The sequence below is a fragment of the Anas platyrhynchos genome, chromosome 1, assembly GCF_047663525.1.
Source record: "Anas platyrhynchos isolate ZD024472 breed Pekin duck chromosome 1, IASCAAS_PekinDuck_T2T, whole genome shotgun sequence".
Taxonomy (NCBI): Eukaryota; Metazoa; Chordata; class Aves; order Anseriformes; family Anatidae; genus Anas; species Anas platyrhynchos.
In genome coordinates this window covers 66539736-66555260 of record NC_092587.1, presented here as the reverse complement: position 1 = coordinate 66555260, position 15525 = coordinate 66539736, and the positions used below count along the sequence as shown (strand labels likewise).

The following is a 15525-nucleotide window of genomic DNA, read 5'->3' as shown; positions in this document are numbered from 1 at the left end:
TAGGTTACTGAAAAAAGGTTAAACAAGATGGGCACCTGGTAAAACACCTGTATCACTCTACCTAGTACCAGCCTCAAAGGTTTTTACCCATTCAGGTATCTACCTACCCAAATGCCCCAACTTGGATACAATAATTTTGCAAGAGATAGCATCAAAAGCCTTGATAAAGTTGAAATAAATGACATCCACTGCTCTCCCCTTGTCAACATAACCAGTCATTTTACTATAGAAGGCAATTAGGTTGGTCAAGCTTGACTTATCCCTTATAATAAAATAAATAGCAAAACTGTAGTTTTTTCAACTGGCAATCAATTCCACTGTTGATCTGCCACATGACCTTGGGTCATTGTTCAGGCCATTCCCTGCTGAGCTGCCCAAAGAAAGATTTGTACCTAGGCACAAGTTCAGGATGCACAAGATGCATTATCTGCTGAGCTTTAAACGTCCTAATTGTCATTTTCTGCCTCTACCCAAGGTTATGGGACATCTTTCTCCATGACTTCTGAAGCTGCTGCATCAAAATTACATCTGAAGGGAAGAGAAAAAACATGTGGCAGATGCCTGCATCCCTGCAGTTAAACCCAAGGAGTACACTACTTAGCTTACACTACAAAGCAAATGCTCATTTACGTTTCTCACTATTTTGTTCTGAAGTGGCATTAAAAAGTTGCATCTGATGCTCATATGAAAAGTGATAAAGTACAAAGCACCTGGTCCATTATACTCAAGTGCCCTTAAGAGCAGAACAGGAGAGGCAGATTCCTTTCAGCCCTCACAGTCATCACGACATACCTGAGTACAAAAGAATGCTTCCGCAGACAGTCCCTGTGGAATGACAAACTTGCAAAAGTTCTTATCCTATCCACCTTCTTTATATGATTGCCTCACTGAAAATATATCAGAAATGCCAGTACATTAGACTAGTGATCCTCTGACTAGTTCATTCAAATCTGTGCCTTTATCTGCTTCAGATGTACCTATTCTTTTTAACAAGTAAACTCCTACTTCTACTGAGGAACAGCAATAAGAAGAAAGAAAGGATTAATTAAGGCTTTTTACAAAAATGTATTTATTTTACTGGAAAAAATTCACATGGGGAAGCATTATATGCAATGATTTAAGAACAGTTTAGTTTGCCATTCATGAATAAATAAGATGCTCTCTAACAGTGGCATCCAAAACACACTTAATAAATAATGACATCAGGTATTGAACAAAGAAATAACAGAAGCACAGAAAATAATTCAAATGAAATAAAGTATTTTTTAAGTAAAAGATATTTTACCACTAGGTGTCCCTATTAGCAAACACCTATAATGTTACAGAAAGCTCTGCCAGATATGGAGCAAATCATTTGAATTACTGTTAGAGCTGCTGCTGCAAGCAGGCAAAACCTTCAAAAGCTAACATGTAAAGTCACAGCAGCAGCGTGTATAGCTAGCAACCATGAAAGATAAAGGCAAGGGCTTAACACACCGCTTTTGACTACTGTTACCAGTGAAGGTACTACACTTAAAATACAATACAGCAACTTACTTAAGATAATAGTACTAAAGTATTTCAGATGTGTATTTACTTGGAGACTGAATTGCAGGGAGATTTTCTCCCTTAAAGTGCCAGAGTAAGTCAGCAAGCAGTTAGAAACACCCCCTGCAGGGCACACCCTGCACCTCCAACCTGGGTCATTTTGACCACAGCTGATTTAAAGAAATCACTGGGAGGGGATGGCAACAAGTACTTGTGGATAAACTGGGGGCAGTGGCCTTCCCAGGTGAATAAACTGCAACTGGAATAGACCGTGTAGTGCAGCCCTGAAGACATTCATCCCACTGTGTTCTCCCTTAATCTTGCAGACAAGTTAACCCTACCTCTTGGGCAGTGGCATTACAGGAAGAGAAAATTACAAAAAATACATGGAAAGATTAAAAAAAATCAAAGATTATTTTAGTGGGTGCATAAACTAAAGACTATGCTTTGCTGGTTAGTTGTACACTGAGTACTTTTTCTTTTCATTTCGCTATGGTTGTACAGCAAGATCCAGCCAAAAGTTAACGAGGTCACCTGTCTCTACCAGTGATTTCATATTTGGCAGCATTGTCTTCCTTACAACTACTCCTCTTGCTTGGATGACAACTGTTTAATAAAACTGAACTGACTTCAGATTCAAGTTTATGGAGTTCCTGCACATGCAGGTAATTAACTGTAGGACTAAATTTACTGTAAGAAATACAACACAGGCCTAGTTTACAATAGCTGGAGCGCATGTGCAAAATTGCATGCTGACTTTTTTTTTTTTGTAACAGAGACAGAAGTTTTGCCACTGCATTATTAACACATTTGTGTCAGCAAAAAATATAATGTTCAGATGGTTATGCTTGAAAGAAACTTAAGCAGCCCAAGGATAAGGACATCAGAGAGCAACATGAGAGCTCACTTGTAGGAGCTGCACATCAGTCGCTGCAGACAATGAAAACAGAGTTAGCTTCAACTTGTCCACAGGTTAATCATTCAAACTGCACATTAACTCTGTAAAAACGCCTGCCCTTGTGCTAGAGAGGAGTACAACCCCACGACCCTGTGCTGCACGGCCTCCTGCACTCTGCTTGCGCTGATTGAGATCTCCTCTTCCTCCACTTCCACAACAACGCGCCTGTATGTCCTCCACTTAATTTACATCTCCTGCCACTGACCAAGTTATCACACCCTTCCAGGTGGCTGTAAAGGGGCCAGTCACCTCAACGCACTCCACCACTGCAGTTGGGTTTAGCTACGTGGAGAAGTCAGAGAGCCAGGGCCACTTCCCTTTCCCAAGAAGATGTATTCAGCAGTGAGCAGAATACAAGTTCCAACCGGGGAGTGGCAAGGAAACCTTTATTGGAGGATCTCTGTCTTATCTGGGGTACTGCCACCTTTCTGGACCGAAGATCACCTGCAAACATCAGGAAAAGCCTGGTCAGCCTCCAGAGAGCAAATAACAAATATGGAAAGGCAAAGTCCCGGGTTTCTAATCAAAAGTACTTTGAAACTCTTGGGGGAGAGAAAGAGAGAAGAGAACAACAGCAACAAAAGGTTTCGCTGGAAGGGGCACAGGAGGGGACCCAGCCCGACTGCATGCCATGTCCACACGTCCCACGGGCTCTGCTGTGCCCGAGCCCCTCCAGGCAGGCAGGCAGGGCGCTGCGGGAGGGCAACCACCACCACCACCTTTTCGTACACTTGAAACAAGCGTGCGCGGAAAGCCTGACCGGCACCGGGCGCACAGCCCGGCTGCTCCACGCCCCTCCACCACGGGGCCCCGCTTCCCGCTTTGGGGGCAGCAGGGGGAGCCCCGCAGCCCCCGAGACGCGACGGGAGGCAGCCGGGACGGGAGGCGGCCCCACGGAGCCCGCAGCCTCGGGGGGAGACTCCCGCTGGGGAGGCCCGAGGCCGGGCCGCCGCCGCCCCGCGTTGTCTCCCCCCGGCCCTGCCCTCCCCGCGGGCCCAGACCCTTACCCAGCTCGGTGCCCGGGTTTCTGGCCGCCATGCCCCGCGCTACCGGCGGCTCTCCAGCCCGCCTGAGGCCTCCCCGGTCCCGCCCCGCAGCGGCAGGAAGCGGCGGGGACACCGGGCGGGCGGCTCCGGGCCGCGCCGTGCCCTGCCCCGGCGAGGCGGTGAGCCCGGGGAGCAGAGCGGGGAAACCTGACTGCCCCCCATGTTTTAAGAGGCGCAGGCAGATGCCGCCACGCTGCCCCCGGTAGCCGGGCCACCGGCACGGAGCCCACCCTTGCCTAGGCAAGCCCCCAGCCGGGGCACCGAGACCACCGCCCCTTTGCTTTGTGTTACAGGCCCGGCAGCCCCCACAAGGAGTCCGGCCAGCTCCGAGTTCATAGTGCAGTTCATGCTCCTCCAACACTTACTGAACATACTCTGTATAAACTTACCAACTTGGTAAAGCTTTCTGTTAACACCTGGCAAAATGAAAATGTAGAAACAAAGTCCCTGACAACACCACGCGTTTTATGCTTTTCCCCTACAGTTGCAACAATGCAAATGCAGGAAAAAGAAGTATAAAGCATTATCAGTATCGAGACTTCTTGCAACTTTAGCCCTACTCATTCACTGCTAGAAAAGAAACCATCAACTACAACAGCATCTTGTAAAGCTGTGAAGGGTCACAGCTCTTAGATTTGAGAATGCTGTTCCAGAGTTCCCTCTGAAGTGCTGAGCAGCCTACTTGAAACAGCACAAAGACCACTCTCTGTAAGAAGTTTGACTACAGCAGGGATAGAGAGCTCCTTGTTTTAAATGCACTTTTCAACTGGTAAAGTAAGCTTCTGGGTTGAAGCACGAGATTTGGAATCATCATAAGCCTCAACAGAATTAAGAGATTAGTAAATCAAACTATTAGCTGTAAAGCAGAGGAGTACTCATTCAGATAAAGTTTCAGTAAATATTTCAAAATCATCTTTGGAGTTGTCACTGAACTAACACACCTTTGATTACACCATAATTTACTAAGAAACCACGACTCATTTTATCATTCTTTATTATCCTCCGTATTACTGTTTCCACCTCCACCACAGTAGTTGGAGCTGGAAGGGATGGTTGGAGACCTACTGAATCGTAGGCCCCTACATGAGCACGCAAAGCTTCGTAAGGGCCAAATCCAGTTGGGTTTTCAGTATCTTCAAGAAGGGAGTCTCTATATCCTTCCCAGCGCCCAGCGTTTGACTGCCCTCACTGTGAGAGTATTTTCTCTATATAGAATTACCACTGCACAATTTATATCCAAGTTTTCAAATGTTAAGCTTAAATTTTAACTTTTTTTTTTTTTTTTTTAGCTTTACTGGTAATCCTTTGGACAAAAATCCTAAAGAAAGTAAGAACAAGAACCCACCTAAATGTACCTATGTAACATTTCTCCTTTTCACACAAAGCACATTTTGTAAACCCTTTAGTGTAACATCAAAGGAAGTGACAAGTGGAAGAATGGCAATATTTTCTTTAATGAAGAAAATACGATTTTGACCTGGAGAGAGTAACTTTTTTTAATCCAGTTTAGAGGACTAAACCCAAGCTTTACACAGATTCATAGCCAACCTCTGAAATTTCTGTGTACAACCAAGTATTTCAGGCAGCACATTTAGTTTAGTAGTTTTCAATGCTTTTGATTTTAGACTCACTTTTACATTCAAACTTTAAAGAATAAAATAACACAAGGCTTACACATCAAGAACTTGCCACTCTCTGTACTGAACACTAAAACGTTCTTATTGCTTTCCCTCTGTATAGTACAAAAAAACAGATGCTAGAAAGGATTACACAATTAACTTGGCTGCTTTTCTATTCCATGAACCCAAGGCTAAAGAGTAAGATAGGAGTTTTGAGAGGCATTTTATTTAGACAACTGAAAACAGTTAAACATTCAGAAGCAGTGTACAATGAAACAAAAACCCAACCAAATACTTTTAGTACATTAATTCCCCTTCTTTTCAACTAAAGCCAAATCTTTCAATTTTCAAGAAAAAAAAAAAGGTAAAAGCCATTATATTTCTTCTCCATAATAAAGAAAACACACTACAATGAGTCTAATTGAAATTGGAGAGACTGGATCTTGGTTTGCACGCTTCTTTCCAAAGACAGTAGGCAGTTATGCTAAAAAGACAGCAAAACCCTACTACTTGTCTTCTTTTTTTGGATACTCAGTTCTCTTACAGACAACACCTAGCCACTTCCACTGCATTCTCATCAATTACTGCCCATCTTTGCCTTATGTAGAGAGCGCACTCTGGAAGGCTGCTGTTCACTGCTCACTTGATTTAGTCTTGTATGTCCATATGTTGCAAAACAGTTGAGATAATCACGCCTTAACTTCAGGAGTTGAGCTGTACACCGTATCTGAGTTTTCAGAGGCAACTTCTTCGGCTATGAAACAAAGAGGGTATTATTTAATTTCACCTTACCTATATAAACCAAAGAAATGCTGCAGCACCTGTTTTAAAGACCAGTTTGGTTTGTTTTCCCATTTAACCTGATTCAGTTATTCTACCACATCTGTTCAGTCTGCAGGCTGACACAGCTCTAGTCACCAGCCCGACACATAGTCATTTTCAGAAAAATGCACTTCGATATCTTCTGAGAGGAGTGAAAAGTGACAGAAGGTACCTGGAGAAAACTAACTCTCCCATCCTAAAGAACTCTACCATCTCGACTCATCTTTTAACACCTAGCTGAGTGGAACTTGGCAGTTCAGTGCATTACCTATTTCCTCCTCTGCAGTTCCTGGAAGACTGGTCCTTGCTTTTGCTGCTTCTGCATTCTCCTCTTCTGCAGAGAAGAGAAAAAATAGTTAATACCTTCACTTACCCAACCAACATAAATCATAAAAAAAAAAAAAAAAAAAACCAAACAAACAAACAAAAAAACAACACTGTAGTGTTGAGGAGAACAAGCTGGGTAAGCAATTCCATAAATTGTTACTTCCTTCCAGTTTTCTAGAGAACCAAAGTGCAATATGAAATAAGCCTATTATAGACACTTCCTTCTAGAGATTCTTTTGTCCTTAAGTATTCAGAAAAGTACTTCATACCTCTTGTTCTTTAACATCAAAATATGAGACCATTTGCTTAGTTAGACACAAAGGGTCTATATTCATCAAGCTTAAAGATTTGAAATTAATTGATTAAATCACAGCTACAAAAGCAAAACCTTAAATCCAACCAACCTGAGGGGCTAAGAAGACCCTCAAGTGATAGCACAGATACTGTACAAAATTCAGGTGTTATATACCACTTGAGATGTTACTGCTAGGTATTACCTAAGAACTGAATATGAAACAGCTAGTTTTACCACAAAAACACACGCACTTACCAGGAACTACACACTTCCAAAGACCATAGGTTTTCCCTACTGTTGTCTGCCACAGCCTTAGCGTACCATCCTCTGAACCACTGGCATATAATTCTCCATCAGGGCTAAATCTCACACAGTGAATTGGACCGAAGTGTCCTTTGTAAGATTCTGAAAGAACAAAATTTCAAGTATCAGTCAACAGCAGAAGTTAACTGGTAAAGACTGATAAGAAGAAGAAAACAGAAGTATTGATGGGGGCACTTTCCCAGTATTTTATTCTGATGCAAAACAAAGTTTAGAATAACTGGTATCCCAGTGATTTAATATTAATATAGGATATTAATGCTATGCTAAACAATAAAACAGGTGCTTAAATCAAATTCAAGGCAAAAGTACAAAACAAGCCAGTAGCATAGAGTATACAATTCTGTTCCTTCAACCACTCACTGTGCATACATCTGATTTTATGAGGATAGGATTAACAGACCAAGTTAAAAATACACTTAAAAACCTATATTTGGCCAACACTAAGAAGAACACAAACGTATTACATTTTTCACACAACCAAGTAGCTGTGCCTCATTTGACATAATGAATGCCATAGAAGACACTTAAGTTAACATAAAGCAGTATGGAATGACAACTTTTTTTTTCCAATAGGTACAAAGAGCAGTTTAATGAGGGTTTTAATTAGATCTAGAACAATAACATTAGATATATGTTAGATGTACTGAGAAAAATAACTCTTAAATGACTACATACTTTTTCATCGTCTTGCACAGCAAGCTATGCTAAGACCTCGTATAACAGTCTCATCTATTAGCCTCCATCATTAATCTAATACTTACGTCACAACTCATTTTTCTATTATAGAAGGCAACCATACCTAATTCTTCTCCTGTGTTATAGTCGTATTTATAGAGTTTAAAATCTTCACCGCCTGCAACCAAACATTCTTTTTCCGGGTGAAGTGATGCAGAATTGATTGTAGCAGGTGCTTCAAATGATTTAATCTGCTCTAGACTGAGGGAGAATTTTTGTTTTAAATAAAGATCCTGAAAGCAAAGAAACTGATTCTACAAATCACAACTGCTTTTAAGAAAAACAGAAGACACCCACACAGTTTCCAAAACAAGTTTTAGTACCTGCAAGTCAAGTCCATCAAGTTAAGAAACAACTAGTTCATAGAAACAACTAGAATAAGTAAGACAAAAGGCTCACAGATTCAGAACTACTTACTGAAATATGCTTACGAGTGTAACATGCTTTCTTAAGACATCACAAAGGTTGTATAAATAACAACCTTTATAAATAACAACCTAGTTCCCTGAAAAGCACACTAAACGGAAGCCTGGATGAAGCTCTTATTTAATGACAATTACAGTTGGTTTGAACTATGAAAATGGCATTGAACCTTTACAGCCTAGCATCCATCCCACAGGTAGTTAGGGACCTCTATTTTAGAGAAGGACAGTGGTTTTACGCTTCTTCTGACAAGATTGCAAGCGAAGATATCAATGCACATCAGTTCTGCCGCTTTCATATTTTGGCCCTGTACTAGTTTTACCCACAATCAAACCCATTACTCGACCTGTGAAAATTCTGTGTTTTGTACTCACGTTTCTGCACTATGAAAAGCAATAGTCTTCCCATAGGTTATCACAAGTATCTGTCCTTCTGGAACATACTCCATGCTGCTCACTGACATTGCAACATTTAGTGCCTTCACTTCAGTCATAGTACTCCGATCCCAGAGGCTTAACAGGAAACAAAAACACAAGGCAGACTCTCAGATTACTTCAGCAAATCATACAGCTTTTATCCTCATCCGTGGCAAGCTGTGGTTTAAAACCAAACAAACAAAAAAAAAAAAAAAAAAAAAAAAAAAAACACAAAACACACCTAATAAAGAAAGCCTGTGGTTTGATTCCACAGGGACCTTTGATTTTCAGTGGCATTCTTTGCTTTGCCTAGCTTTACACAGGTGAGAATTAAGGCATGGTTGCATTAAAATACTACTTTTGAAACTTCATGCAACAGTAAATGGTCCACATATCATTCAACCATTCAAGGGTTCTCTTACGAGACTAAAAACCTTATTATACATCTCCTGAAAAATAGTTTTCTAGAAGCAATGACTGAATATTCCATTCTGCCTTTTTAACTCAGAACACAGAGAGGTACTAATAGCAGTTTACCCAAATAACAGACTCACTTAATATAAAATTTTACCTAGGCATGCCAGAGCTATCTAAACAGAAACCAAATTACATAAGAAAATTCATAAATTGAGTGACCTCCACATTTCTATTTCTAAAATCTAGAGAAGAAAAAGAAAAAAAGGCAAGCATCTGATCTGGTCTATCTTGAACATGAGGAAAGCAGGGGGCTTACAAAAAAAGATGGAGTACAGTTTTTTTGCTCAGACAGAAAATGACAGGACAAGAGGGAATGATTTTAAACCAAAAGAGGGGAGATTTAGATTAGAGGTTTGGAGAAAATTCTTCACTCAGAGGGTGGTGAAGCACTGACACGGAGAAGCTGTGGATGCCCCATCCCTAGAGGTGTTCAAGGCCAGGTTGGATGAGGCCCTGAGCAACCTGATCTAGTGGGTGGTCTAGGGGGGTTTTATGATCTTTGAGGTCCCTTCCAATCCAAACCATCCTATACAGTATGAAAACTGAAAAGCAGTGGAGCCAATAAGAAGACTATATTTAGACTGTACCCGTGACTTCAACCCTCCCCTCCTTTCCACAAACCCAGATTATTTCTCTGTGTGATAGATATTAGAATGATAAAACAACTAGGAATGAGATGACACTGGTCACATTAACTAGAAAGCTGAAAAAGCAGCAAGGTGTATCTCCCACCTAGACAGCAATGTTTGAGGAAGGGTCTTTGTCATTTCCTCACCACCACAGCCAGGTTTGTCTACGTTTCCATACATTTACCAATCCAGCATTAAGGAAACAAAACATTTAACCATGACCAGGGAGCCATCTTAAAGACATGAAAGCCTTCACAACTTATCGGCACAGCACAGAATGAAAGCTACTATCTGTCTATCACCAGAGCACTGATTCCAAATAGGCTTCCCAGTCTTTTATGCTGGACCCTGGCTAGCTCACACCTCATGCTGAGGTATTGCTGCCTATTCTTCCATAACCAAGCCTTGAAAGATTCATACATATTCACAATACTCATAATGAGTATTTTCTAGGATTATGAAAGACAAATTCAATCTGCTGTTCAGTTGTCAAAGACCACCTCTTACTGTCAGTGAGGACATGTTCATGGGGTAAATCAGAATTATTTGGATAATTATGTCTCTAACAACATAAAAGCATTTCGTTAGGCATGCAACCTAGGATCAAATCACCTGTGTTACTGATATCCTTTACGAGAAGGCAAAATGATCCTCTGATGGACCTTATGATAATAAACGAGCTTCTTCAAAAACTCTAAGTTATTTTTTCTTACCGAACAGTTTTATCATCAGCTGAAAGAATCTGTTTGTCATCACTGCTCCATAAAGCCTTTTTAATGCCAGAAGTATGCCCACTGACAACATCAGGTTCTTAAAATAAAATAAAAGTATTTCAGTACATGTAAACACCAAAAATGACACCATGCAGCACTTTAGGAGCGCCAGTAATCTACACAGGCTTCTATTTATCAGAAACTGTAAAATTACTTCAAACACCTCTGACTTTATTTACAGGTCTTATTCCAGAAACAGAAAAACACACAAGTTGGTTACATTTAGACTATCCGATTGTCTCAACTTGAAAAGCTTCCCCATGTTTAAAACCAGTGCTATCTAGCTTTTTGTCAATCTTCAGTAGGTCAGTGTTGATATGAATTTAAACACTGTTTTAAAGACATGGAAACTTCTTTTCTTTCAGATGACTGAATTTAATTACCTATTCCCAATAAGTCTGTGTTGAACTGAAACATGCTATCCTTGAAGCCCACTATAGATAATCTCTACTTCACTTGTAAAAGGATAAATTTAAAGATACAGATTATCTTAGTACATCAAGGTGTTAAATGTTTGTAAAACAACGCTCGACTCTGTCTTTTGTGCTTCTGTGAATTTCAGAAGTTGTGTTTAATTTAAAAAAAGTTCTAAATGAAGACTTACCTGCTTCTGGCTTGCTCAAATCATAGATGCGCAACAATTTATCTTGTCCACCTGTTAACAGATAATTGCTATCCTGAAATAGAAGTTATAAAGTGTCAACTCTATTTTGAATTGAAATACCAGCCTTCATCCATGAGTCTTAAAATAACCATTCTTTCTCTCAGACAGTGTTTAAAACATCTATTAAATTTAAGCTTTGATCTTACAAACTAGAAGCTGTATGCTAGATTATTTGCCTGTTAAAATACACATGTAAAAAGAAGAAAAGTAACTAATACCAAAATATACCCAAGAGCTTACCTCTCTGGTGAGTAAGCTATGAAAGTTTTTCATACCTGTGTAAAATCCACGCTTTTGACTATGTGTTTGTGAGCCAATGTGATTAGTTCGTCTCCTGACACAGCATCCCATACTTTGCTGAATGACAAGAAAAAACATTTACATTTTAGTAGCACCAGGATAAATCAGCTTAGACAGTCAAATTACCCTGTTTTTCCTATCCTACCTAATCTTTCCTGATGCTATTGTTACTTTTTTAAAAAATAATAAACACTACATTATAATGAATTACAATACAGTCAGTAAGTATACCTCATGTTATTACTGAAGATTTATTTTTTTGTACTATACCACCATTTTCCTCCACCACCTTCTTCAAGTGAATGCAGACTAAGTAGCATTTTATTTTAAGACAAACAAATGCAGTTCTCTGCAACTTTTACAGATTGGCCTGTATTATCCAAATTCAACCTGTCAAATATATTGATATAGACTACAAACAGTTCAAACAAAGAAAGAAGACCGAATTCACTAGTGTTTTTGCAAGTGTTCTTGAAAGAAAAAAAGTGTTTAACTGGTAGACACAAAAATCACTCTTTCAACTCTTTCTGGCATAACTACAGTACTAAAGTTTATAATTGAACAGAAATGTTACTCTTGCAACGCAGTACAGTAATTAAGCATATTTGTCAAGAAGCAATCGTAGTTGTTCAGCATGACAGAATTAGCTATAGTTGCTTGCAAACAGCTAAAATTCTTGGTTTTAATTTAGCTACCCATAAACAAGCTAATAATTTACTAAAAAACAACAAATGAACCAGTAACTTACTACAGCTGTATGTCACAAAAATGTGCTATTGCCTAAAATCAATATCCAGACTTTAAAAGCAGTTAAGCACTTACGCTGTAAAATCTGCTGCTGCTGTAGCTGCTTTTGTGGCATCCTTGTTCAAAGTAGCACCCCAAACAGCACCTTTATGGCCTAGAAATGTGCCAATCCAGTCTCCTGTGTCGCCCTGACGTAGCATAGGCTTACCATCTTCACAAAAACAAAACCATTATTCAGGTAACAGAATAAAAAATGGAACTGTTTTCAGAAAAGATTCCCTTGCATGAAACAGAATGAAATTACCAATAGACTGGCCTCCCTTACTGGCAGCACACTTATGTTATGGAACTATTCTTTGTAAAATGGCTTAGCTGAAGAAATTAAATATACAGCTGCACCTCCTGCATGTACCTAAAACTACAGATATTGGAATACTATTCCAGATGAGATACAAGTTTTCTTTTGGTTTTGTTTCTACAGTAGAAGGGTGATGGGTAAGACTGCCCAAATTCTCATCAGGCAGAGCAGTTCCTTTGATTTTGGTGGGATTTTCAGACAGTATGCAAAAAGGAGCATTTTGTTTATAACCAGAGGCATTTAATACGTATCCAGAGATGCTGCAAAAATAAAATGGGCTTGGAAAACCTTTCTTGTGATTATGTTTTCCAGAAGGCTATCAAAATATTATTCGCATGTGAATCAATACAGACAACTATGAAGCACTCCAAGGCGGAGAGGAATGTCCTTTTTAAACACACGAATACATCCAGAAGATTTAAATCTACACGTAGGAAGTGAAAATGCCCCTCACAAACGAGCAGAAGAGATGTCTCACAGGGAAGGAGGTGGACATCACTGCTCTGTTTCCAGGAAGGCAGCCGCCTTGGCTGAAAGGGAGCAGACTTTAAAGGCTGCAGGACAGGCGCACATGCAGTAGAAAGAGGCAGCATCAGACCAGTATTTTTGAGTCATCCCTTCCCCTCCCTCTCCAGCCAAACGAAAGGGGGCTCGGGCACCCCGCAGGCTACGCTTACAGCCGAGCCCCCAGCTGGCCGCCCGCCTCGCCCCCCTCCTCCCCTTCTCCCCCTCGCAGGGAGGCGGCGGGACCGGGTGCGGCCTGCGAGCAGCGGGGCAGCGGCCCCCCGCATCCCGGGGCCGAGCAGCGGGCCCGGGGGGCTCCTTCCCTCCCCGGGGGGCTCCGTCCCCGCCGCCCTCGCTCACCCTTGCAGGCGCTGATGAGGAAGTACCCGTAGGGGGTGACGCCGCTGAAGGCCAGGTCCACCACGGGCCGCGTGTGCCCGGAGCACGTCAGCGGGGTCTGCCTCATGGCCATGGCGGCGGCGGGCGGCTGAAGGAGGAGGAGGAGGAGGCGACAGCAGCAGCAGCGGGGAGGGTGCAGGCAGCGGGGAGGCCGCGGGGGGAGGCGGCGGCGGGGCGCGGGTCCCCTCGGGCCGGCCACGGAGCGGCGGCCGCGGTGCTGCTGCTGCTGCTGCTGCTGCTGGCGGCGGCGGCGAGGGAAATGACGCCGCGGAAGCTCCGTGGGGCCGGAAATGGCGGCGGGGGCCGCTAGGGGGAGCGGTTGACCTGGCGGCCGGCGCCGTGTGCGCTGTGGGGGTGGTCCCGGTTCCTGCTCGGTGTGGGAGGAGGGGGCTCGGGGGCGTCCCCTGGGGTTGCTGTGGGGTGGTTGGGGGCTGCTGAAAGCGGGGGTACCCCACACGTCCCCGCAGCCCGTTTCCAGGCGGTTCTCGGTGCCCCCACCGGTGCTCCTCTGCTCCTTGCAGGCTCCACCACCATCCGCGAACCAGTCCTGCCGAAAGCGGGCACAAACCATCAAAGTTTGGGGCGGCTGCACTCACCCACTGCTGCTCTGTGAAGCACAGGCACTGTTTTCCCGTGTCTGACCGCCTGGTGTTCCCATTTGTCACCCCGGACTGCTTACAGCCACAGGCTACCCACATCAACCTTTTCCAGATTTCAGATGTTTATGTATTTATTTATTTATTTTTTCTTAGTGATACCACCATCTCACTGTGCTTTGATGCAGGCCTGTAGCTGAATCTAGCCAATATCCAGCTACAGCCTTTAGTTGTGGGGCATTTCAATGCATCTCTGAAAGATTTTTAAAGTAGCATTTAAAGTAATATTTAAATGGAATCCCCAAAATTTGTTTCTCTTGATAAGACTCATTGTGACCAAAGAACTTTCTGCATTTTATCCTAGCCTTAGGAATACCTTTGGAGATTAATGTATAAATATTTTTTATTAAAGTCACTAAAACTTCAAAACTTCCATACAATTTTATTATACAGCAACATTTCCAAAATGCCAAGGTATATTAGCATGTTAAACATCACATGTATGTTCTCTGTCTGTCCTATTCCTTGTCATGTCTTTTTACTTTGTAACTGGTCTGCTCTGGTTCTCAGTAGGGCCTTTTTTCACCAAAAGGTACATTTATGGGAATGGGTCAGAGACTAGGGGAAAAGAAGGTAGGTGGAGATCCCTTATCTAAGCTTATATTTTAAACAGAACTAAACAAAAGATTTGTTACTCTAACATTTTTCAAAGGCTAATGTAAATGCAAAATTCCACCACCTAGTTAGCAAAGCTGCTTGGGTTTGTGTTTTAAAACACTGTTCTGGTAGTTGATGATATACAGTTTTTGAGTGGAAAAATAAAAAGCTAAGGGTCGGTAAAAAGAAAAGCTTAACATTAAATTTAAGTTACCTACTTAAAATTCAGTACTGAGGATGTTGAGCTGTGGTTAGGAAAGTTTAGTTTTAGTGGTTTCATAGCTTTGATCGATTTCGTCTTCTACAAAATTGGAGTGCAATTTTCCACCTTCACAAAGCTACAATATGACCCCTTCTTAGGGAGCCGTAAAAAATTACAACAAGCAGACAAAGGCAAAAATATTTCCAGTTTGCTGAAAAGTAGATGTAAGTCAAAAAAGGAGAAAAACATGGAGATACAAAACCTGTAAAATCTACTAGGCTTAGCAAAACTGTGCTTGCATTCCTAAAAACATTAAATAGGTTAATATTTATTTTTGAAGGAAGTTCTTCATATGCTGCAGGAAAATAAAAATTTTAGTAAGAAATATGATGGGGGTCCCTAAGCCAGACCCCTAAAAGGGGACTTTGACATCTAACATGGGGCCACAGCAGACTTTTTGCTGCTGTGTTTCATCCCAAGGAAATTTATTTTACTGGGTGTAAGCCTGTGTATTGATCAAGTGGTATCAGCTAGTGCCCAGTTTTATAAAAGTTATAAATCTGCTCGGAAATGGGCTTAATATATGCATGTAGCGGTCTTGTGTCTCGTTCCAGCATTAGGTACATGCCTGATGATTCCTCGTGGGAGCTGGACGCTTCCCCCTTGGCCCCAGCCACCATCCCTCTGGCCTCATTTCCCACCCCCCAGCTCCCCTGGGCTGAACCGG

The 15525-nt window shown here is 41.9% G+C and overlaps 2 protein-coding genes across 2 annotated transcripts in view; both read right to left on the bottom strand.

The window, feature by feature from the left end:
- The window catches only part of DERA (deoxyribose-phosphate aldolase), a 64990-nt gene extending 61339 nt beyond the window's left edge, over nt 1–3651 (bottom strand). The window contains exon 1 of the mRNA XM_027461793.3: nt 3493–3651. Coding sequence (XP_027317594.1) covers nt 3493–3523 — 31 coding nt within the window. The 5' untranslated portion in view covers nt 3524–3651. The remainder of the gene's footprint in view (nt 1–3492) is intronic.
- Nucleotides 3652–4966: 1315 nt separating this feature from the next.
- On the bottom strand, nt 4967–13616 carry STRAP (serine/threonine kinase receptor associated protein). The gene is made up of 10 exons (XM_027461702.3): nt 13305–13616; nt 12158–12293; nt 11311–11392; nt 10976–11048; nt 10312–10408; nt 8451–8588; nt 7718–7854; nt 6850–6999; nt 6241–6306; nt 4967–5904 (listed from the first exon to the last, which is right to left on the bottom strand). The coding sequence occupies exons 1-10, from the start codon at nt 13414–13416 to the stop codon at nt 5840–5842; spliced, it is 1056 nt and encodes a 351-aa protein (XP_027317503.1). The 5' UTR covers nt 13417–13616; the 3' UTR covers nt 4967–5839.
- Nucleotides 13617–15525: the final 1909 nt, after the last annotated feature.